At 39.6% G+C, this 23,703-nt stretch overlaps 3 protein-coding genes across 3 annotated transcripts; 2 read left to right on the top strand and 1 right to left on the bottom strand.

Annotated features, from left to right (window-relative positions):
* Nucleotides 1–88: 88 nt before the first annotated feature.
* Nucleotides 89–1,820, top strand: LOC122644361 (non-specific lipid transfer protein GPI-anchored 20-like). Its single transcript, XM_043837921.1, has 4 exons — nt 89–449; nt 537–563; nt 1,362–1,397; nt 1,528–1,820. Exons 1-4 carry the CDS (start codon nt 104–106, stop codon nt 1,740–1,742), a joined length of 624 nt encoding a protein of 207 aa, XP_043693856.1. The 5' UTR covers nt 89–103; the 3' UTR covers nt 1,743–1,820.
* A 5,501-nt stretch (nt 1,821–7,321) lies between these two features.
* On the top strand, nt 7,322–9,610 carry LOC122648804 (non-specific lipid transfer protein GPI-anchored 25). Its single transcript, XM_043842038.1, has 3 exons — nt 7,322–7,715; nt 8,569–8,604; nt 9,203–9,610. The coding sequence occupies exons 1-3, from the start codon at nt 7,322–7,324 to the stop codon at nt 9,460–9,462; spliced, it is 690 nt and encodes a 229-aa protein (XP_043697973.1). The 3' UTR covers nt 9,463–9,610.
* A 1,411-nt stretch (nt 9,611–11,021) lies between these two features.
* On the bottom strand, nt 11,022–18,227 carry LOC122647254 (proteasome subunit beta type-2-B-like). The gene is made up of 3 exons (XM_043840694.1): nt 17,942–18,227; nt 17,683–17,806; nt 11,022–11,629 (listed from the first exon to the last, which is right to left on the bottom strand). The coding sequence occupies exons 1-3, from the start codon at nt 18,097–18,099 to the stop codon at nt 11,297–11,299; spliced, it is 615 nt and encodes a 204-aa protein (XP_043696629.1). The 5' UTR covers nt 18,100–18,227; the 3' UTR covers nt 11,022–11,296.
* Between the last annotated feature and the right edge of the window lie 5,476 nt (nt 18,228–23,703).

The raw sequence follows: 23,703 nt of genomic DNA, 5'->3' as shown, positions 1-23,703 counted from the left end.
ATTAATCTCTCTATACTTGTTTCTCTTAAAACTCCTCTTCTCTTAGCTATAGAATTGAATAGTACTCCACACTTAGCTAGCTCTTCTTAATAGGATCAGATACATGGAGGGTCTCAAGAGTTTCAAGTGCTTCTTCATTGCCATCTCTTCAATTGCATTAGTGATGTCAGTGATTCCAGTACTACAGGGCCAGATGAGTAGATCATGCACAACCTCTATGATCACTAGCTTCACCCCATGCATGAGTTACATCACAGGAAGTGCAGCAAATGGATCTTCTCCAACTGCAGATTGTTGCAGATCTCTTGGGACTCTTATGAACACTAGCATGGATTGTGCATGTCTTGTTGTCGCTGGAAATGTTCCTTTACGCCTACCCATCAATCGAACCCTTGCCGTTTCACTACCCCGTGCGTGTAACATGTCTGGTGTGCCGGTTCAATGCAAAGGTAAGCTTGTTTTTTAGGGTTTTCAGTGCATTCATCAGCTTAACTTGTAATTAAAGATTACTAATTGTGGGTTCATTCTGTTTGCAGCCACTGGTTCTCCTCTTCCTGCTCCAGGTACAATGATAGTTATGAAACACCTATTGTGAATAGTTTTACATAGACTAATTTTGAGACCTTAGATGACTTTATCTATCAGTTGGACCTCTCCACTTAATAGCTTAAGCTTTTAGGTTGAACACTTCAATATGATATTAGAGAGGGACATACATGTCAGGGAAAAGATTTGCTCCCCACATGGGGGATGGGTGGGGACAGATCCCCACCCTCCATGGGGTGTGGAACGCACACCCTATTCCCATGTGGACCGGGGAGCTGGTCTGTACTCGACTAACTTAAAAGAGAGCCAACACATGAGGGGTAGTATTGGGAATAGTCTCACATCGACTAACTTGAGAACTTTGGGTGATTTCATATATTAGTTGGGTCTCTTTGGATCTTTATCCCCTCTAGTTCCCTGTTCGGCCTAGTTCCCCAGTGTGTCTAACAAAGGGGGGGGGGCACAATGACCACCCTACCCCAACCCGAACACTCTGTCCGGGTGGGGTCCACCCCCCTTATTAGTGGCACTGGGGAACTAACCGGGCAGGGAACTGGAGGAGATAATTTTTCGGGTCTCTCTAACAGCTTAAGTTCTATGTGTAACGTATACCCCCACTTAAAAGAGAACCAACACGTGAGGGGTAGTGTTGGGAATAGTCTCACATCGACTAACTCAAGAATTTTGGGTGATTTCATATACTAGTTGGGTCTCTCCACCTAACAACTTAAGTTTTTGGGTTGAACACTTGATCCACCCTTAATGTGGAGCTGTTAAGCTAATTGTTTACACTAATAATAATTGATTTCTGGCAGGTCCTATAGCATTTGGGCCAACTCTGTCTCCCCCAGGTAATTTGTTCGATCATATAATATTTAGTTTTGGGTAATTGGGTCACCTAATGTACTGAGCAGAGGTCACAGTTAGCAATCTTCTTGGCTTGTGTCAATAGCACTTAACTCTGTTTCCTTTGTTGGGCACCTTCTGCAGTCCCCAAATCGACATCTCCAGCTCTGGCACCACAAGCAGAACTCCCTACAGGATTAACTCCGGCATCTACACCAGTGAGCTCAGAAACTCCGGCGAGTTCAGGGATCCGTCCGGTTCTATCCCCATCAGCCGCCAATCCCTCTGAGAGTTTCTCACCATCTCTCCTATTATTTGCTGTAGGAGTTCTGGCTTTGAAGTACTATTAAGTCTGAGATTCTATATATTGGTTGTGTTTAGTCTGAGTGTATCCTCTATATATTGAGCATCTATTGGCGATTGTATTGTAATTCCTTATAAATTAATCCAATTTTGATTCGTTTTTTGATCTCATAGATTTGTCAAATATGAAACTATACTAAGAAGGTACATCAAGATCCCCCAAATTACTAAAATACACCTTGGACCACTTAGGACTTGCCTGGACATCATTTTATCCTAGTGATATTTTTAATGAGAAAGGGCTTATCCGTTGCACAAGGCTCCCACCACTATGGGTAAGGGTGTCAAATGGTGCGGTTCTGGTTCGGTGCACATTTTGCAAGGTAGAAATCAAAACCGCACCGGATAAGAATCACTTACAATTAGATTCGTTTTATAAGCAGTGCGGTTTCAACGGTTTCTATTCGATTTTCGTTATTTGATTTACATGCGATTTGTAATACCGGTTTCACCTTTGTACCCTTTAATTTTATTTTCCATATCCTTATTATATGGGAGAAACTATATTGTTTCATACATGTACATCTAACTCTAGGCAAAGTTCACTTAGACATGCTAGTAGCAATGATAATTTTAAGTGATTACTCAAGGCTGTAAAATACCGCAAGGGAAACCAACTTGAGGACATCACCGATCCATCCCCCACTCAATTCATTAACAAAGTCCACTAAGACATGCTCGTACTAAAATCTTTCGTCCCTTCATGAATTTGACACTCAAACTGAAATTCAAAAAAATCTTAGTAAGGAGTCCTAATATTTTAGAGTACTTAACTCTATTCTTAAACAAATAAGAATATTGCTAATCTCGTTTTTCTACTCGGTTTCTATTCGGTTAACCGACGGTTTTCCAATTTTGAATCGAACCAAACCGGTAATAGAACCTATGAAATTAAAATCATGTCGTTTTTGTTTGGTGCGGTTCGATCGTAAACGGTCGGTTCCGATTCCGACAATCGGTTTCGGTTCCATTTTGACACCCTTAACTGTGGGGTCTGAGGAGGGTCATAATGTATGCAGCCTTACGCCCTTACCCCTGCTTTCACAAAGTGGCCATTTTCAGACTCGAACCCGTGATCACTTGATATTTTAATGAGAAGCAATGATTAATTCCTTGAAGGAGATTTTGGGAATAAGGTAGAGAAGAGGAAGAGTGTTGCTAGCATATAATTTCAATTACATCAAAATGGGATCCAAAAGCTTTGTTTGGTTGCAAGGAAAATGGGAAAGGGAAGATATTGAGATCAAACTTTTGTTATATATCACAGATTTTGATGAATTTGAAATAGATTTTGCAAACACACCCGAGTTGTCTTGTTGAGACCCACACACACCTACACACATCTGTGTTATCGAAGACATAGGCAATTAGACAACCTCTAAACTCTAACAAAAAAAAAAGTCATCAGAGATATATTATTTTTTTAAACAAAGTCCCAGAATCTTACATAACCCAACTATATAATTGAATGAATGTCTTTCCATACTTAACCAAAAAAAAAAAAGTCTTTCCATATTTGACAGCAAGTTCCCTTTCCATGGAATAAGTTTCCTAAATTTGTTAATTAATCAACACAAGACGTACATATGTTTTACATTTAGACCTTTAAATTAGGGTTTCAACTATAGAACCTCCTCGATGTTTGTGCAGAGGAGGGAAAGGTGAAAACCCCTATGCCTTGGAAAATTCAGCATACATACCTACCACTTGAGAAGTTGGACCTAAAGGATTACATCCGATCCTTGCAGTCATGGATCACTTTGGGCCAAAAAGGGTGTTTTTATAATGTGTGATGGGTGGACTTACATAACGAAGAAGATCTCATCAACTTTATGGTATACTATTGTGGCAATATGATATTCCACAAGTCTGTCGATGCATCTGGTGAGCGAAAGATGGTTGAGTACATATTCCAACAAATAGCCATGGTAGTTGCTAAGATTGAGGACGAGCACGTTATTCAGGTGGTGACGGACAACTAGGCAGCGTAAAAGCCAATGGGGAGACTACAAGAGCACCAAAGGCCATACCTTTCTTGGGCCCCATGCATTGCACATTGCCTTGATCTTATATTGGAGGATATGGCATGCTTCCCTGAGATTAGAGACATGCAAGTGAAATGGCGCAAGATCTCCACCAACATTATAAGTCTACAGGTGACGGCCGAGGATGCACAGGAGGATGATGTTGATAATGGTTTTGAGACACAGTCATGTTATGTTTTGAAACCTTCGACGTATGGTGGGGAGATTATATGTGTGATGGATGACGTCCAAAGAAGGTATGTTGAGAAGTAGAGGGAGGGACATATTCCCCATATTGACGTAAGGCACGAGTTTGAGACTCAGCCACCAAACCCCACACAGTATCATATATATTTTTTTCAATATCCACATCCGCTGAATAACCCACCTATCCACCTCATCCTATCTATCTACTGCACCTTGCTTATCCCTCATAGTCAAGCCATGAGTCATGTAGGGACAATAGTAGGGGGAGTAATAGTTGGAGTCTAACTATTGGAGACACCAATAGGAGGAGTCAGACTCCTAAGAGTGGTATGTCATCTTTCTTCTATCAGTTATTCCCACCTTCAGTAGCGTACCAATAGCACTCTTTGTCACGAGGGGATGATGATGATACATACCATGGACATGACATTCGGTGCATTGGGGATATGAAATATGTATAATTAAATATTTCTTTGGATCAGATGCTTTTTTATTTAATTATAGATTGATAATTGAACTAATAAAATTAATTGAAAACTACTTGTTTTCGTAGAATTGTAGTTTGCATCAGGCTGGGTTAGGTGACGTATGCCTGTCATTTTACATTGTTAGTTTTTATGGATTACTCGGTTTTTTTTTTGGGTTGTCAGATGTATTTTATTGTACTATGATGATTAGATATGATTGTCAAGACTAGGAGTGTCAATCGATCGGTTCAGGTTGAGTCAGTTTCAATTTGGGAATGGTGAATATGAAACCAAACCAATAAGGAAAGTTCGGTTTTGGCTCGATTCGGTTTAGTTTCGGGTTGTATCGGTTTGTTATCAAGGTCGGCTTCGGTTTCGACCTGTTTGGGTTTGGTTTAACTTACACATTTATATAAAACTATAGAATTTATGATTTTTAATGGATTTTGGGTTGTTATCGGTTTCTTATCAGGGTAGATCAGTTTGGTTTCGGTTTCGGGTTCTTTCGTTCGATGTGGTTCGATCCAGGCCGATTTACCCTATTCAGTCTCAATTTTGACACCTAGTCTGGAGTTTTATTACTATTTTCTCAAATACTCAATATTATGTTATAATGTCGATACAATCAAATACCGAAACTTCCGATTCAATCCCTATATTCCTTAAAAAATTTAAGTAGAGAAAGTAGGGTTTTCATTGCTTTGCCTCCGCCACTGTGTGTGTAACACTAGGGTTTCTTCGTCGTTGTGCGTGTAACACATCCGCCTTATGCAGGTAATCATTCTTCTCCTCTCCTTCTCTGCTCCTTCAGCCATGATCCTTGGAACCGCCATAGGTGACGATGCCGACGACGCCGACGATGCCGATGATGATAATGAACCTGCCTGGAAAAGCATTTCCCCTTTCATGGATCATCACAGCCACCACCTTGCCTCACCGCCCTATATGTCCGCCCCCCTTCCGCCATTCTCCACCGCCCTCTGTGCTTGCCCCCATTCCACCTTGCTCCACCGCCTTTTGCGCCTGCCATCCTTCCGGCCCGCTCCCTACCATGGCTGTCACCTCCAAACCTTTCTACCATACACCTCCCCCTCCCCCTCCCCTGAAGCTCCTTGTTCTGCCCTATCCATTTTGCCATCTCACCCTGTGGGCTTCACCTCTGTGGTTGGTTATGGTCTTTAGCCATCGTCGGCAAACAACTGTAATTTATATGCTTCAATTTTGGGTTTTAGTTTCTGGGCTCCCAAACAGGGGAGACATTTCCTTTTTCTTTGTTTGTGTGTTTGCAGGTGATGTCGACTCAGGTGCTAGTGGCACCGAGGTTTTCATCGGCTCCGAAGCTCCAGCTGTTCAATCTTCACCATCCCTCTCCTATCACCAGACGATGCTCTACTTGCCGATCTAGCAGATCCTTGCAAATCTATTCGAAAGTAGGCTGTGGCAGCGATTATGGTGGTCTTCTTGTCGTCGATCGAAGCTCCACTCGTCAATCCAGCAGACCTTTGTCGATCCGGCAAGTCTATTTGAAAGTAGGTTGTGGTAGTGTGTTGGCACGCGTGGGTAGTGTGGCGATGGACTTTTCAGCATGTATGGGCCCCCCTCTATTGGCACGCATGTCCATGTGCTTAATTTTATCTAGGGAAGTAGTTGCATCCCATCCCCTAGTCTGAATGACCCAATCAATGGCATGTGAGACCGGGTCAATTTCCACCCATTGGTTTTGGATACCGTATATCCATACCTTGTGTTTATCATGTTCTCTATCTATTTTATGTATTTTGATTTCCTTTGGTTGGCGTTGGGCGCGCATGAATGAATAGATTTCTTTCTACCTAAAAAAAAAATCCCTAAAATTTTGGTCATACATTTTATGCAGTATTTAATATAAAGATATATATCTCATTCTAACACAATTTAATTTTTATATTGAATGGATTTTTCTAGAAATCGACCCTTTTATATTCTTTACATACTTATTGCATATTCATCACACAAAATTGATTTATTTTATAGATTTTTTATAAATATTTTGTTATTATTTATGACATTTTTTTGGCATTTTTTTTTCTAATCAATACCTGGTCTGGTACAAAAAAAAGGTATATTGACCCAGCATTTGGCTGATACCAATCCGATACGACCTATACGGCTATACTATATCGATTTCTAGGTTGGTTGATAAACAATTCTATCATTTGATACCATGCCCTAAAACCATGGTTCCCGCATATTTAGGGAATCAAGCTTTATAGACCAAGGCATGGACACATTTCTATTCGAACGATCAATTACTGATCTAAAATCGAGCTTAAGTTAGTCAGGCTTGAAACGGAATAATTGACTAATTGGACTATAAATTGTTCTTAAACAAGACATAAACAAGCTATAATTGGGTTAAATGGGCTTAAACGGATTAATTGGGCTATGACCGGTCGATTATTGATTTGTCACAATATTCAGTGGGTCCTCGTCAAGCCACTACCTTGAACTATTGGTTTTATTGGTTTAGGCCGGTTCACATTCTCGGTACGAGATTGTGATCTGAGGTCCTATTGGTTGGTGTTAGTGAAGTATAAATGGTGGGTAACACTAGAGTGCGAAATTACTGCCCCACCCCCTGTAAAATAAAATATCTCATCCATGTTAATGCCTTGCTCTCATTGGCCCCCTGTAGTCGTAGAAGAACTACATGACCAGGCAGCGATCTCTTGCCCCTCTACAGCAGAGCCTCCCGCCATTCAGCCTATAAAAACATTTTAGGTTCAAACATTTTGATTTTCACTGTTCAGCAACTGAGAAGGAACGAAGGAAGGAAGGAAACAGTCTTGATTCTATCAGAGTTGGAGAGCTACTCTCCAGACGGAAGAAATGGTGGATGTGATGATTCTGGTTCGGATACCGGCGGCGAGGGATCTGCAGGGAGAGACCATACTTGCTCTGCTTCTCACGTTTCTGGTAATTGTACCTACCTCTCCAACCGAAGTCTGTTTCAACGAGCTAACGGCACTGTCCCCTTGCCTTCCTTTTATCTCATCGCCGCCCAACAATCTCTCCTCCTCAATCCCTCCTCTCTGTTGCGATGTTTTCTCTTCCACCTTTAACACCTCCGGCGCTGTCTGTTACTGTTACCTCCTCAGCCAACCTTTGCTCCTCGGCTTCCCTCTCAATACTTCGAGGATCCTATCGCTATCATCTCTTTGTTCTTCCAACAACTCCACTACTTCAACAACAACCGCGGCATCTCTGGAACATCTCTGCGAAGGTACGATTTCCGCTTACTTTCAAGTTCCAAGTTTAAACTTGCGGATTTTTATATTTATCTATGTTTTCCTACCTGGATTTGCGACTAGCTAGCTCCTGCGGCTTTCCTTCTCTTCTTTAATTTCTCGTTTTAAGTTTCTTTTTTTTTTCATTTAGATTTCTGATTGCTAATGTGTACGGTTCTTCGTCTCTCCGTGTAATTGGAGAGATCTTACTCCGATCGTATCGATCGCATCGCGTAATGTCTCAGGGTTCCTGTGTTGTGGCCTGTGATTTTTGTGTTTTTCTTTAATTCAAAACGATGTTATTCATCCATTAGCTCATAGCGATAGTAATGCATTCAGCATTATCCGGTAAACCCAAAGCTACTGCTAACGATCTAAAACGATAAACGTCTCCAGAAGATATACTAGCCCTAGCTGCAACCACAATGCGCTTCCACATTTAAGGTTCAGGTAACAAAAAAAAAAAGCAACGTGATGATTGCTTCGTTAGAGTCTTTTCTAAACAATTAGAAACGTAACTTTACTTCCTGTGCGTCTATTCGAAGTTCGAACAAATGTGTTTTTATGAATCGTGAATTAGGCGCCCATTTGTTCGAACAAATAGGTTTTTTTAATTCTGAATTGTGAATTAGGCGCCCATTTCTTCGAGAGGATTTTTCTGTCCTTTTTGAAGGAAAGAAGGGGGAAAACAAGTTGTCTACAGTGACGAAAGTGCCCTTGCAAGCCATTGGGCTAAGCTACTGATGCATTTGTGTTCTTATGGAATTGAATGACTAGTTTTTTTTTTTTTTTGTGTAACAATTTGAATGACTAATTACTTATATCAATTTAATTATTGATGTGTTACAGGGTCTCCAATTTTGCCTCCTCTTCAGTACACAACAGGTATGCATTGTGATCCTTTGCTCCCTTCTTCTATACTGTCTTACAATATTCTGCGTTCCCAGCCTTTTCGATTTAGCAGCAACCAATCTATTAGCTTCTTGAAAAAAACAGGGTGTCCCATGAAGGTCATAATGTACTCAATCTTGTCCCTGCTTTCACAGAGAGGCTGTGTTCAGACTTGAAACTGTGACCATTTGGTCAGAATGGAGGAACCTTACCATTAGCTTCTGCGTTCTACTAACACTGTTGTTCTCTCCCATATTCTCCTTTCTAAGATTACGGGTTTATGGTTGTTATTTGGGATACTGTGGTGCCACCTTTTAGAGGTTTGCGGTATAACGTGGCCTACACCAATTCATCAATCTGAACTGATGGTGTGGATCACATTTTGGATGGGTGATAGGCAAGAAAGAAAGAATACCAATGCAACTCATTTCACTTCAAATGCAATTGGCCATCACTCAAGTTTGAAGTTGAGGATACGAATTTTGAAACTATTTGTAATTTGGTATATATATGTTCAACATATTTGATCAGGAAATTTAAACCCTTATCCTTTCCCATCTCATTTCCTAAACTTACTCACACTCACTTGCAGGCTCTGAAAATTCTTCAGCCCCTTTCATGAACTTGCCACCAGAATCGAATGCAAGTTCCCCTACACCACCAACACTTGGGGTAGATTCACCAAGAATGAAGCCAGTTAACAACAGGGGCCCTCTGCTTCAACCTGGAATTGTGCTCTTTCTTGTTCCCATCTTCACCAGTATGTGGTACTTGATTCATCAAACTTTTTTCATAAACTCTTTGGTGCTGTGGACCCAATTTGAGAGCGATCTTGCTGTCACTGTGGATTAAGCTGCTACTCATCAGACATGATAGGATATGGGGAGTGAAATTTCCTCCCTCGAACTAGTCTGACAACACCTTTAGAAACTCATCACCAAACCAGAATGTATTGAAGTTGTTGCTTATTAGATTGTCAAAGTAAACAACAATACAGCTCAAGATCTACCAATATATGAAAGGATCCCCACGATTCCTCTTTTGCTTTAGAAGTTGTAGCTCCATTACAAGCAATTGTGCTAGTCTAATAACACCTTGAGAAACTCATTATTAAACCAGTAGTTGAAAGACACTTGGAACTACATAAGAAACTAACCCACAAAGGCACTTTGCATAAAAATGAATTCGTTTTGGTTTTCAGTGTACTTTGAGCTCATATTTTCATTACCCAAAATGAAGTCATCCCGAACAGCAATGAAAAAGAAATGCCTTTTGTCTCTTGAAATCTTAAAATCTCCTCACTCTGAATTCAAACCAAACTGAATCAATTTCATTCCTAGTGTTTTGCCACTGCAACACATTTACGTCTAGTTCAATGGCTGCTTGATTTTGAGCAAAATCGAGAGATGGCATGGCTGACCTCAACTATTCAATTGATAGGTTCAGAGCTCCTTCACTCCTTTTTTTGAACCTGCTTTTGATTCTATTTTGCCACATCGAAGATTCTGTTGAACCTGAAATTTGACATATGGATAAAGCAAGATGAAGGGGGCACCATATACAGCCAGATGGAAAGGTGAAAGTTTTTCCTTTGTGATAATGACCTCTCTTCACATATGAATATCCGAAAACCCTTGGCAGTGATCTGAGAATCCATGAGAACCCTCAAGTGAAGAGTAGGTGAAGGAAGCTCAATCCAAAAGGAAAACATAAATACATGATATAAGAGAGTGAGGGTAAGGATCCAATGACATAGTCGAGTGAAGCACCTGGAGTGGAGGCGGTGGGAGAGTAATCTGTAAAGAGAGGGTAAGATTGGTAGAAGAAGAAAGCTCGGGTTGCAATTGCAAAGTCACATACCTATTAGTAGTAACTTAGGAGTCAGAACTTTAAACAGGGAATTTGGGGGAAGGAGGTTTGGATTGGGAAGAAAAAGCAAAGATTTAACAAAATCGGTGACTTTTCAGATGAATCCACATTATTGAGGGAAATTTGCTGAACTCCCATAAACAACAACCTTGCAGCGAGCTCGCCGGTCTATCTGAATACCAAACTTTGAAATTTGGGCATGGAAAACCCTGTAAAAAAAACTCAACTCAACTAAGACTAATTAAAACTCAATGGGATCAATACAACAAAGAACCACAACCAAACCCAACCCCCCCAACCCAACAAAAAAAAATCATATAAGGATAAAAATAAAAGAAGGCAATGAAATAAAGAATAGCGTGTAGTGCCATGCAATAGGAGATTTACACTAGATAGCTGAAACCCGGCGTCCTAGCATACTGCTTTCTTCATTTTGGGAAGGTGATAATATGGAGCAGTTGGATGACAATTAAATAAAATCAGAATTCCAAAATAAGAAGACCAAGTTACCACTCCCACCTTCAAAGAGAGGGTGGAAGGGGTTAAAATGTAATATATCTTTCCTATTCCCAACAACAACAAAATTCTAAATTTCCAAATAAACCTACCAAGTTACCAGTCCTTCGATGTCCATCGCCTTAGCTCAACTCCCCTCTGGGGCTACAACCATAATAATGCATGTATACATGACATTTCAACAGTTTTGAACAGTTAAGAAAGCATAAAAAAAGTTCTTTTTCCATGAACAGGACAATACCCCATTTTGGAGGAACCAAAAACAAGGGTAGATGGTCCAAGTGAAACGAACAAAATGTGCTCAGGCTGATGAAACATCAGCATCTTTAATGGTTTCACGCCAGGCATATTCCCTCGCTCCGTCCTTGTCAACTATCTTGATCACAAAATTTGGTGGCGCCACAACCAACCGGGACCTGATCTCCAGTATGCATTTGTCAACCAAATCAATTGCTTCTTCCACCAACATCCCACTGTGGTAGTGTCTGTCCATCATGGACAGAGAGAAATAGGATCCATAACCAAACGCCCCTTTCTCGATTTTGTGCAGTGTCGCAATGTAGTCAATGTAGTATAGTGATGGGCCAGTCTCCTTGTCATAGCCAGCCAAAAGTATGTTGACAGAGTATGGATTCTGGAGAATAAAGAGTGCCACACGAAGCAGAAAAGATGAGTTATTTTGGGTTAACTTTTTTTAGAACTATAAATAAAGGCCAAAGATTTCACACACGGCCGTGCAAGCATGCACGGTCGTGTCCCCTCTCACAAAAAGTAGGAAAAGTCATAAACCCCCCCCACCCATATTTAATGCTTTGAAACTCCCACCCTCTCACATGCACGGCTTACACAGCCGTGTATGAAAACTTCCCCCATAAATAAATAACAGAAAGATAAAATTTCCCTTCCCGAGGAAATGTTTCCATAACTGCCCAAATATCAGCCATGTGGAAGATCGAACTGGGCCCAGATTTTGTGGATTGGTTGACTGAATTTCAGCCTGAAATTTGAAAGGTGGCTAATCCAAAACCTTGACTGTCTTCGAAAAGTCAGAATTACCACATCAGCCTTTCATGTGGCTCAAAATAGTGGACTCTTATCAGAACAGGGTCGTGAAAACAAAAAATTCCCTTGTCCAAATGATCCCTTTCTGTGAAGGACAGGGATGCATTGATAAGGTGAAAGAATTCGATAGTGATCCCCTCTATATAAAAGGTAGGTTTGCACACTCTAAAAAGATCAAGAAAAGTTCTCAAAGGGCAGTGAGCAGATGACCCCTGGTAAATGACTGGGAATAGTGGCTCAATGGAATTCAATTCCCAATGACATAACCAGTTAAGGAAAACAAAGCAATGCTTCCTCGAAACTAATTTCATGAGACTACGATTTACATAGCTCAGTTCACAGTGTATCACTATAACAGACTGGGTGTAGTGTGTTTGTGGGGAGGGGGAGAGAGAACACATCACATTGTGCACTAATGCTTGCTTAAATTTCATTTGATAATTCAACAACATTCAAATCGTATACTTCAAATTTCATAACAAGTTACAACTTGAGTGAACCAATCAGAACAAATGAGATGATAATGATATATAACAATGGCTAGAGCTTAAAACTACAAAATCGTCTAAATCAAGATCACAGAAGACAAACAAGTTTTAAAAACGAAGGTCTGGGGAGGGTCATAATTTACGCAGCCTTACCCCCACTTCACAGAGAGGCTGTTTCCCTACTCGAACCTGAGACCACTAGGTCAAAGGGAGAAACCTTATCGTTGAGCCAAGGTCTGCAAATTTGTGATATGATTTGCACCCCACTGGTCTATCTATTTTACCAAGATGAAACCATACAAACCGATGTTCGAATGAAGGATTAATGTAGTCCTAGATTGGTAGAAGACCAACTAGGAACCAGTAAACCAGGATCTGTTATGAACAGGTAAATCAGCTAATAAGTCAAAAATAGGTTTTTTTGGTGAAATTTGGGGCTGGGGTTTGGATTGATTATTCCTAGTGTAGGGAATGAAATCTGATTCAGGTATGGCGAGTTTCTGATGGTTGGATTGGTCTGTGAAGAATTTGGGTAATGGAATGATCTCCAGAAATAGGTGGGATGTGGTGGTTTGAATGGAGTAATGGGAAACAACTTGGTTTGAGTATTCCAATTGGACAGGAGAATACTCAATCCAATTATGTGAAGGTGTTGTTAGCTGAATGGTTTGTTAAGAATTTTGGGAGAGGTGATGGTTTCAAGAGATGGGTGGGAAAATTAGGGTTTTGGGGTGGTTTGGAGGATTAGGAGAAGAATGGGTATTGATGGGATGATTCAAACTCATTGTTGTTGCAACTTGCAAGGGCAGCTCAGTTGGTTAGAGGGTCTTAAATAATTCAGAGAAAATATGGAACCGGTTCTTGGTCTGAGCCTCTAATCAGGTTTGGCCTGGTCCGCAAAAGCGATATTGCATCACTTTCTCTCTTTGCTAGTGAACCCCCATGGGAATCCATAAGGGAGAAAATCAAACCATCTTGTCTTTTGGAGGACTCGTAGCCAATTTCTGGATTTTGAAAATATGAATTTGCAACTGTCTGAGGAGATTTGATGAAGCATAAGGAAAGAGCTCTATAGATGCTGGAGCATGTATTGGCTAAAGCTAGGCCATATAATTCCAAAGCAAGATATTATGGCTTAAATAGCAAGCAATTGGGAGATCACTATGAGTTAAGAAGTTGTGGCAGACAGCTGGCAGAGTGGAATAAAATAGAAGATATTTGAAGATGAAATTTGACAGATAGTGAACAGAGGGAAATTTGATTAGGATCATATAGAGAGAGCAGACTCATATGATGTTTATCTTAGTCTTCGATTATGGGGATTGGAATGTATCCAAGGTTTCATATAACTGTAAATTATTCAATTCATATTCTATAAAATTTATGATCAGTTATTGGCATTTGTTATAATTTAAGTTATTATTTGATTCTTGTAAACTTTGCAGTTTTCTAGATGGAATTGGATGGGTTGTAAAAGTTGAAGTTTCTTTCCCCGTTGGGTATTAATTGTCCTGTGAGACTGAGGAATTATTTATTTATACATTGTTGATCAATCTCCTACAGCTTTTTTATGTGGCTTTAAACTCACCTTCACATTCTCTGTTTGACTGATTATCAACCAACTTAGGTACAACCCTAGATTGTTTATTAGAAGGATATCTGACTGGCTAATACTTTTTAGCTTCTGAGCAAAATATGTAGCCATGGGCCCATGATCTTGACTACTGTTTCAACAACCATTAAGACACCAAACTCAACCATGCCTACGCCCAATGAATTCAGAGAAAATACAAAATGTTCCATTAAACTAGCTTCAGCTGGAATCTGAATTTTTACCCAAATAGAGCTCATTTATATTAGACAGGAAAGTGCCTATCAACAAAAGTTATCACATGGACTAAAAAACAAGATTAAGATTATGCAAAAAGTTGCCTTTGCATGGTATATTATCATTTTAAGTAACAAACCTGGAAATTGCAACATCATTCAATTTTCTTTCTACTGGGGAGTAAAATTTACAAAATTGAACCATGGCTGGACCATCCTTACCTTCAACTTTTAAGTACAAGGTTCAGTTTTTTTTTATCGAATTTTGATGTTTCAGCGAAATTTCGATGAAATGTATCGTCTTGACCAAAATGATACATTTCTTTAGTATAAAATGTACAGTTTCGATCGAAATTGGTCAAAATTTCAACCCATTTCGTTCACTTCACTGGCTTCGACTTTAAGGATTGTGCAAACCTAGTTTTTTGTGATTTTTGACCAAACCATTCCCATACAAGTGTCGAACAAGTTGTGTAGTTTATAATTTTGTCTATTCATTCCGAATGCATATTTTAGTTGTTTTAATTGAATTATGGGTGTTGGAGTACAAAATTTGTTGTGGAATAGGCCATATTAGAGAATCTATACAATACAGCAGCATACATCATGTATTACCAACCTAGGATACCATTTTGGGTGTTTTTTAAAATCTAAAGGTTCCACTATGTTTAGAGGATCTAAAAAATGGTTTCCTAGAAGTTTCAGGACCTAATTTGGCCATTTGGGTCTCGAAACCCTCACTTGAAACCATCCACCGAAATTTCAAGGTTTCGTAAAATATTTCTGTTTTGAGCCTGGTTTCAAAACCTGTAACTATGGTTAATGGTAGGATATTCGGATATTAGACAAAGAGCCTGTCTCGTTAAGCAATGAGGACACTTGTATCCGATGGATCATTTTAATCATCAACAAATGGTGTCCGTGGTCAACGAAATCTTTGTTCAGTGCCCGGAGGGATGAATTGTCAAACTGACTGAAATTTTGTATATAAGGGAGTGAGTTACCCTATAAGAGGCAGAGGTGTGAATAGAAGGTGTGCTACCCCATGGGCAGAGTAAAGCTGATCTACGAGCACCTAAAGCATAGTTATCAAGGCGACGCCTAGGCGTCCAGGCTCCTTGGTCGCCTTGGATGTCTAGGCGGGCACCTTGGCAGTGTCGCCTTGCTTTTGAACCCTCTAAGGCGCCATGGTCGCCTTGCCGCCTTGATAACTATGACCTAAAGAAAAGTCAACCAAACCTTGAACCTATCTACAAGAATGATTTAGCAAACTGTTCTACTAAGCCCTTCGAGGCATGTGCACGTATTGATGACCCTTTACTTCATTCTTTTTCAAAGAACTCCTCCCCTGACAACTACAAAAATTCATTCCTCTCAATAAGTAAAGCTCCCTTTTGTAATTTCAGTAAGCTCAAATCCTTTAGATTGGAAGGATACTTCATTTAGAGTCTTTAAGATGCCTCAAATGAAGATCCCATTTACTTTATCAGGTGCAAACTTCTAGATTCAAATGGATGCCTCAAATGAATTTCCCATTTACTTTATCAGGCACAAAATTCTAATTAATAATGTGAAATTTTACAACCAAAAACAATTTCAATGTTTTAAAGGGCCTTCTTGATGATCACCAGACCACCTTCACCTTTATCTTACTTAAGATTTTCAAAATGGTGACAGAGCCACAAATATGAAAACTGTATTTTTTGTTTTTCCCTCTCCCAAATACTCCACATATCACAATCAGGACTTAAATGGCTATTAAATCAAAAGGTTAGATTGCAAATATTGTGTGATACATGACATGATTCATCTCATTCCAATAGTTTAAGGGATTAAAGTCAAATTCCTCTAGCAATAACAGAGTAACGAAATATGATTTTCAGGAGCTTCCGACTGACCAGCAAAAGATTAGAATTAAGAAGCAAGACTCTCCACTTCCAAACAATAAAGGATGTGATGAGTCGAGATCTTGCTGGATGTTAGACCAGTAAAAAAAAATGTTTACATTTTAGTATTCTGGGGGCGAAGATGGATTGCAACCTTTAGCTGATACATGGAATTAAGCTTCGATTTCAAACATGATTTTGGTCATGGCTGACAATATTTTCAGAGGATTCAACTTCAATATTGGTTGAAAATATGTAGATTTTACAGAAATTTAGCTGACTCCAACTGAGGGTGGGCCTTGGTGCAATGGTAAAGGTTGCTCCATTATGACCAAGTGGTCACGGGTTCGAGTCTGGAAACAGCCTCTTTGCAAAAGCAAGGGTAAGGCTGCGTACATTATGACCCTCCCCAGACCCCGCAGTGGCGGGAGCCTCGTGCACTGGGTATGCCTTTTTTTTTAGCTGACTCCAACTGAAATTAATTAAATTTTAGAATTTTAATCCTGAAAAAAAAATCCAGATATTTTGGTGATTTTGACAAATATTAATTTATTTTAATCCCATGACTTAGAATAGGCTACTGGTTCCCAACATACAATCCTGGTGGATTCAAAAACGATATTTGAGATCAGTAGCTAAGGCATATGAAAAACACCAAGTTGATTTTCTCAATCAAATATCCTCCCAAATTTCACCCCTTGACATACCAGAATATCCTATGTACTCCTGACTTACTCTAACACCTTCAAACCCACACTTATCAGGAATCACATCTCTAAAATAACTCCACAACGTGATAAATAAAGGTTTTAAAACTATTATGAATGGGTTGTTAAATATGGGGGTAGGACCATAGGGGGGTTGCTTGGCAGGGGTGGATTAACACCACCAGAGGAGAGAATTTAATACACCATGATCTCAACCGGTAAGGTGATGAAAAGCATGAAAGAACACTGACCCAAAATCGTTTCTAAAACTTATACCAGAAGCATCAAGCAATTGTGACAGATGAAATTCGACTTTCAAGTAAAAACCGATGCTTAACACCACTAAAAAATGAAACCTTAAAGCCAAACACGAAGAGGGGCCCTAACTGTCAATTCGCTAGAAGCTAAATTCTTACTGTTGATTTCAGGTCATAAAACAAGTGTTCCCAACCCACCCCCACCGCCCCCCAAAGTAGCAGCTTCACCATGGAATATTGCAAAGATATTCAAAATGGATCCGCCAAGTACCCAAACATTACCAGATGAAACCCTATCGGATGTTCCAGCATCAGACCGCAACATTCAGAATAGCACAGAACAATGCCTAAAGAGAGGGGTAAGTAAAAGTTCTTAAGCCCCAGAAAGTAGAAACTTAAAATATCCACGAAACCCTACATCAAGCAAATAAGAATCAACAAGTATCAATAAAAAAAGGACCTTTCTCAAGGCGACGGCGAGCTCATTGCGGGTGAAATTCGCAGCAGCAGCCGTAGTCAACGGGATCCCATTACGGAACTGATACAAAGCTACGTTCTTCTGTATATACTCCGTGAATTGAACTCTGCAATTATATGGTTAAGAAAGAAAGACGAACTTTCACAATTCAAAAATTGAAAAACGAAAATCATCGTCTACAATAAATTCTTCCCATAAGACGAATCATAAAGAAAAAGAAAAGAGAGAAAGAGATAAGAACCTGTCACCGTGCTCTCCGCTGGTGCCCATAAGCTTGTGAGAGTCGAGGACCATTATCTTGTCTTCGTTCGATTTATGAACCAATATGCTGTTTACTGCCGAAGTATCCGACACCACCAGTGCGAATCCATTCCCAACAAGTCCGAAAACACACTCCATCTCTCTCTCTCACACACCTCGTTTTTCTCTCTTCCCTCCCCTTTTCTCGTTGTTCTTCACTTCGAGTATGAGCTATGGGCCTGCAACGAAGGATAAATATAAAGGAAGGGTGTTGTTTGCTTTAGTTTGCAGGACTGGCGACTTAACGAACAAGAAACTTGTAAAAAGAGAACGAGTTCACTTCCTCAACACGTACGTGCAGGTGCACGTACATGTGGGAGGCAACCACCGTCCTATTATTATCATTTACAAGATGAGGAAGAGTTTTTATTGGAGCAAAGGGACAAGTGGTTGCCTCTCACACATACGTTCAGGTCTAGCGACTGCAGAGTCTAGGAGGCGCAAACCCGCAACTTGTTGGTTGCAATTGCACCACTTAACTGTTGCACCAAGGCTCACCGGCTCACCCACTCGGTGGGCACACTGGGGTATAGAACATGGATTGAGGAATCGGAATTGAATAGATGAATCATTTGATTCCTTCATCAAAAAAAATCAAAAGAAGATCGTTCGATTCTACACAGCATCAACTAATGCATATAAAAGGTCGCACTTGAAGGTGCTGTGTAAGGGTGTCAAATAAGATGGTTCCTGTTTATCCAAAAAAAAAGAGAGGATGGTTCGAGGTATTCAAGACGATTCATTACCGGTTCCAGTCCCAAGGGAACCAATTCTAAAATTGCTTTGTATACAAAACGGTCTTAAGATTAGGATTCGTCTCATTTAATTCTGAGATATCTCGTTCTGATTCTAAACATTCCAAAAGTCAAACATAAGTGTTTCTTTGTAATTACGACTGCACCCAAATCATGGTTTCTTAATGGTTATGGGTCCTCAAAATCTCAAACACTCAAGTCTAAGTGTTTCTTTGACACAGAATCCTTAGTTTTTTGTACGTACGACAACCCTTATATGTAACAATGAAAGGCAATGTTTCCAAAAATCACTAGGCAAATCTTAATCATCCACTTGTATGTTTCTTTAATCTAAACTGTATGTTCTCAACTAGAGTTGGGGGAGTGCACAACAATGTCATGAGTACTGGTACTTATGTATAGACATATGCGGGATGTGTGCCAATACAAAAGAGGGTATTTTATTGAATTAGACTCTTAAAATTTACATGTGCCTAATCTAAGCATGTTTTCTCTATCCAACAGTCAGAATAGACATATTATCCATCCACGTGGTAGAATAGATGCCTTGTGACATTTGGGAAAATGACAGACTTTTGTCACAATAATAATTCGTCATTAACTAATCTTAAATAAGTAACAAACCCTTGCAGTTCTGGTTCCAATTGTTGTGGTGAAGCCTGATTTGATCTAGAAAGTGCGGTTGAGATCTTTGGAGGGCCATTTCAGCCTCGAAACGACCTCGGAATGGCAAAAAGTGGCGGGGCTCGACGCTTAGCGTGGAGTTATATTGGGCTCGTCGAGATCTTCGAAATGAGTACTTTTGAGCCATGTGTTATGTTTTGGTCTGGGCCAGGTTTTTTGGCAAGTTTTTGGACTAGGGACATTTGTGTACTTTTTGGGGTTAGGATTTCCTTATATATTGTTCTTATCTGTTAGATAGGAAAATGAGGGTTTTGTAAACATTTTTCAGAGACTACTGAAACCTGTTCTACTGCTCGACCGTGGACGTAGCTTCCATATTGGAGGTGAACCAAGTAAATCTCTGTGTTGTGCGTTGTGAGCTTTCTTTCTGTTTTTCGTTTTTCTTCGGCAAATCGCCATTCTGGGTGTTGTTTTGTTAACACCAATTGATTCTTTATTGATCTTTCGGTTCTAGACCTATTGGGACACCTATCCCTAAACCAATCTCATTTAATATTGAGTCCCAAAATCAGCTCCCAACTTCATCCCATTTAATAATGAAACAAATCAATTCCGGATTTTAGTAGGACGTTTTGGGATGATTCCCAAGTCCGATCCTAAATTGACACCCTTGGACTACCATGCAAGGCTGATTTTGCTTAAGAGCCTCACAAATTGAACTATTATTTTCCTTTTTTTGTTTTTTTTTTGTGGACAAAAAGAAAATAACAGTATTATATAGAACAACAGTAAGTTCATAAACTTTTTTATTTTTTGGGGGTATGAACAAAGTTCATCTTGAGATAACAACACAAAAAGATCTCATGGTCATCCAACCTTAGTCCCTTGAGTTAGTCAACTAGTCATTTATTTATAATCTGTCCAGATGTTTATCGAGTTCGATTCCTCTGCACATACCAACAGGTGAACTAACATACATGTGAGAGCCAACCACTTGTCCTATTTTTGCCAATTACAAGGGGAGCATCGAAGAGGGGTTTTTATGAAAACAAAATTAAAATGTGATTGACTCTGAGATGTACGTTCACCTGTTGGTACGTGCAGATGATCCATTCTCATGTCTATCTATTTTCGTCGTTATCTTTTTGCCTCTTACGATCGTTAAAAACTCCTTTGATTTTTGAGTCTTGTGTGCTTCCTACAAATCCATGAATCATGAAAACCACAAGTAATTGAGACTTATAAAGGAATACAGATGACTAGCTAGACTCTAGTAAGATTTTGACTAAGATAGTTACAAACCATTCGATTTCTAGGAAGCCATGGAAAATAAAATGTTATAGCTGCCATCGAAAGGATCTCTTTAATTTGAACTTTGGAAAAAGAAGAATTATTTACAATATCATGAAAAGTTGAGATAAAGAAGAACTACTTAGATGTTCAGTTTTAAGCCCTAATGGATCTGCTACCCAAATACGTTTATTGAATTCATAATGAAACACATGCCAATCTGATTCTTGTTCTTTTTAAGAAAATCTGCAAACATCATCAATACCCATAAATTTATAAATATGATACTTAGTATAGAGCCCATTCAGTAACACTTTCCTTACAAATAGTTTAAATTTTGGAAGATTTTTTTGTTTTTTTGGTAGAAAATTTTGGAAGAATGGGTAAATACCACATGTATATCCATAATTATTACTAGCGTAAATTACACATAACCCCTTGGTTTTCAAACGAAACTCAGATCACCCCTTGGTTTTTGAAAAAACTCAAATCACCACTTGGTTAAGACCCCAATATGACAAAGTAGTATCTACCGTTAATTTTATGTTGTTAAGTGATGATATCAGCCAGTTAAATAAATTTAAATCCCTAAACTACCCTTGACCAATGTTGAAGATGAGGGAAGGATAGTATTGTAAATTTAATTCTAATGTTTTAGTACAAGGGCAAAATAGTCCTTTCACACCAATAACTAACAGTAGACTAACACCATTATTGTAGAGGGGGTGAATTGAGTTTTTTCAACAATCAGGGGGTGATCTAAGTTTTGTTTGAAAACTAGGGGATGACGTGTAATTTACCCTTATTACTAACCCCATTACCATTATAAAGAACAAGATCGATATTTAACAATATTCCACAACTCATTTCTTTGCCACAAAGGGTGCATTTAACAACATTCTTGTTTGTTGGATCTGGCCAATACCCATACTTCCACCCAGGGTCATTTGATTTGGCCTTTCTTGCTGGGTCTTTGCTTGGATCATATCCTGGAGTAGCTCCAATACTTGCAATATTTTCACCCCCACTACTAATTGGTGTAGAACCATCCATTAGTTGAGTGAAAGAGACTAGTAGACTACAAAGGTAACAAAACAAAAAAAAAAAAAAATTAAACTGGTTTTTAGCATATTAACATTAAGCTGAACTAGGATGGAAAACAGTCAAAACACAAAATCCAAGTACTGGTTTTTAGTAGATTAACATTAATGGATGGAGGGGGAAAAAAAACTGAAATTATGGAGTTGAATATGTGCTTGCTGCTGTTGTGTGTGTGAGACTGTGAGTCTGTGACTGAGACTGTGAGTGAAATCAGTGAATAGTGATGGACTACTGGCTGATTGGTTGTAATAACTATTAAATCCCTCCCCCCCTTGTCTCTCGACTCTCTCCCTGTCTCTGTGTGTGTAAGTGTAACTGTGTATGTGTGGGCCTGTGTGCAAGGTAAGAAGAAGAAAAAATAAAAAACAAACACCTTCTCTGTGACTGTGCAACCCTGCAACTGCAAGGCAAGAAAAAGGAAAACAAAAAAACAAAAAACAGAGATAGTTCGGCTGTAATAAATCCCTCCCCCCGTCTGTATCTCGACTCTCTCCCTGTCTCTGTGTGTGACACTGTGTGTATGTGTGCACTGTGCAGGGCAAGAAGAAGAAAAAAAAAATGCAAGGCAAGAAGTCCCAAGGTCTGTGATCGTAAGCAAGCTAGTTGCAAGGCAAGAAGAAGAAAAAAGAAAAAGAAAAAAAACCGAGAGGACTATGGTTACAAGACTGACCGGAATAAATCCCTCCCCTCTGTCTCTCGACTATGTCCCTGTCTTTGTGATTGTACAAGCAAAGAAGAAAAAAGAAAAAAAAAAAAAAACCCGAGAGGAGTCGAGGACTACTAACTGAAATAAATCCCCCCCTCTGTCTCTCGACTCTCTCCCTGTCTCTGTGTGTGTGTGAATGTGGCTGTGCAAGGCAAGAGAAAAAAAAAAATAAAAATAAAATGATACTACTGGCTGTAATCACTACCGGAGGCTGGGAGGAGAAGAACTGAAGAAGAATAAGAGGTCTGCCTGGGAGGAGGAAGCAAGGCAAGAGAAAAAAAAAAAAAAAAAAAAAAACGATACTACTGGCTGTAATCACTACCGGAGGCTGGGAGGAGAAGAACTGAAGAAGAAGAAGACGAGGTCTACCTGGGAGGAGGAAGAAGATCCAAATTAAAAAAAAAATAAAAAATTACTTACTTGGAGAGTTGGAGTCCTGGAGATTGCCGGAGAACTGGAGAAGTTCGAACTTCGAATGTTCGAAGGCTGCCGAGACTCGAGAGTTGCAGGAAGCGAGGAAGTTACTGTTGCCGGAGTCACAATCCCTCTCCTCTCGATTTTCGCTTTTGCGATTTCTATTTCCCCCCATTAGGGTATAAGTTATTATGTTTAATATTTTTAAGTTTTATGATAATGTGTATTGGGGAGTTACACCTCCAATACACATTAACGAATAAGCATCTAAATTATTAAATCATTTTTAAAAAATATATATATATATAAACCTGACTTTTATACATTAAATGTTCAAATATCGGTCGACATACCCATATATCGTGGTATGGCGTCCACGGTGACGCCATGGAAGCCATATCGCTCGATATTTATACATATACCATGGCGGACCTCGATATGCCCTTTCCCCCAGTGCCAGGACGCCATGGCGGCGCCATGACAACTATGGTCCAGAGGACTATTAGTGAATTTCAGAAGAGGATTGATGCTAGCAATATGAAGACCTATGGAAGGAAACATAAGCAGGTTCAATCAACCGTTGCTCCAGTACCCATCCAATTGCCAAATCTGGATCCAGGACCTGCCTCTCCACCTGGTAATATTTCTTCTCCTGAGTTACCTATTGCCCTTAGCAAAGGTGTCAGGACTTGCACTCAGCATCCTATATCTCATGTTGTTTCTTATGACTCCCTTTCCCCATCATTTCATGCTTTTATTTCTTCCCTTTCTTCTGTTTGAGTTCCTAATACTTGGCAGGAAACTCTATCAGAT

This window comes from Telopea speciosissima, chromosome 1 (genome assembly GCF_018873765.1).
Source record: "Telopea speciosissima isolate NSW1024214 ecotype Mountain lineage chromosome 1, Tspe_v1, whole genome shotgun sequence".
NCBI lineage: Eukaryota > Viridiplantae > Streptophyta > Magnoliopsida > Proteales > Proteaceae > Telopea > Telopea speciosissima.
This window is presented reverse-complemented; position numbering and strand designations above follow the sequence as displayed.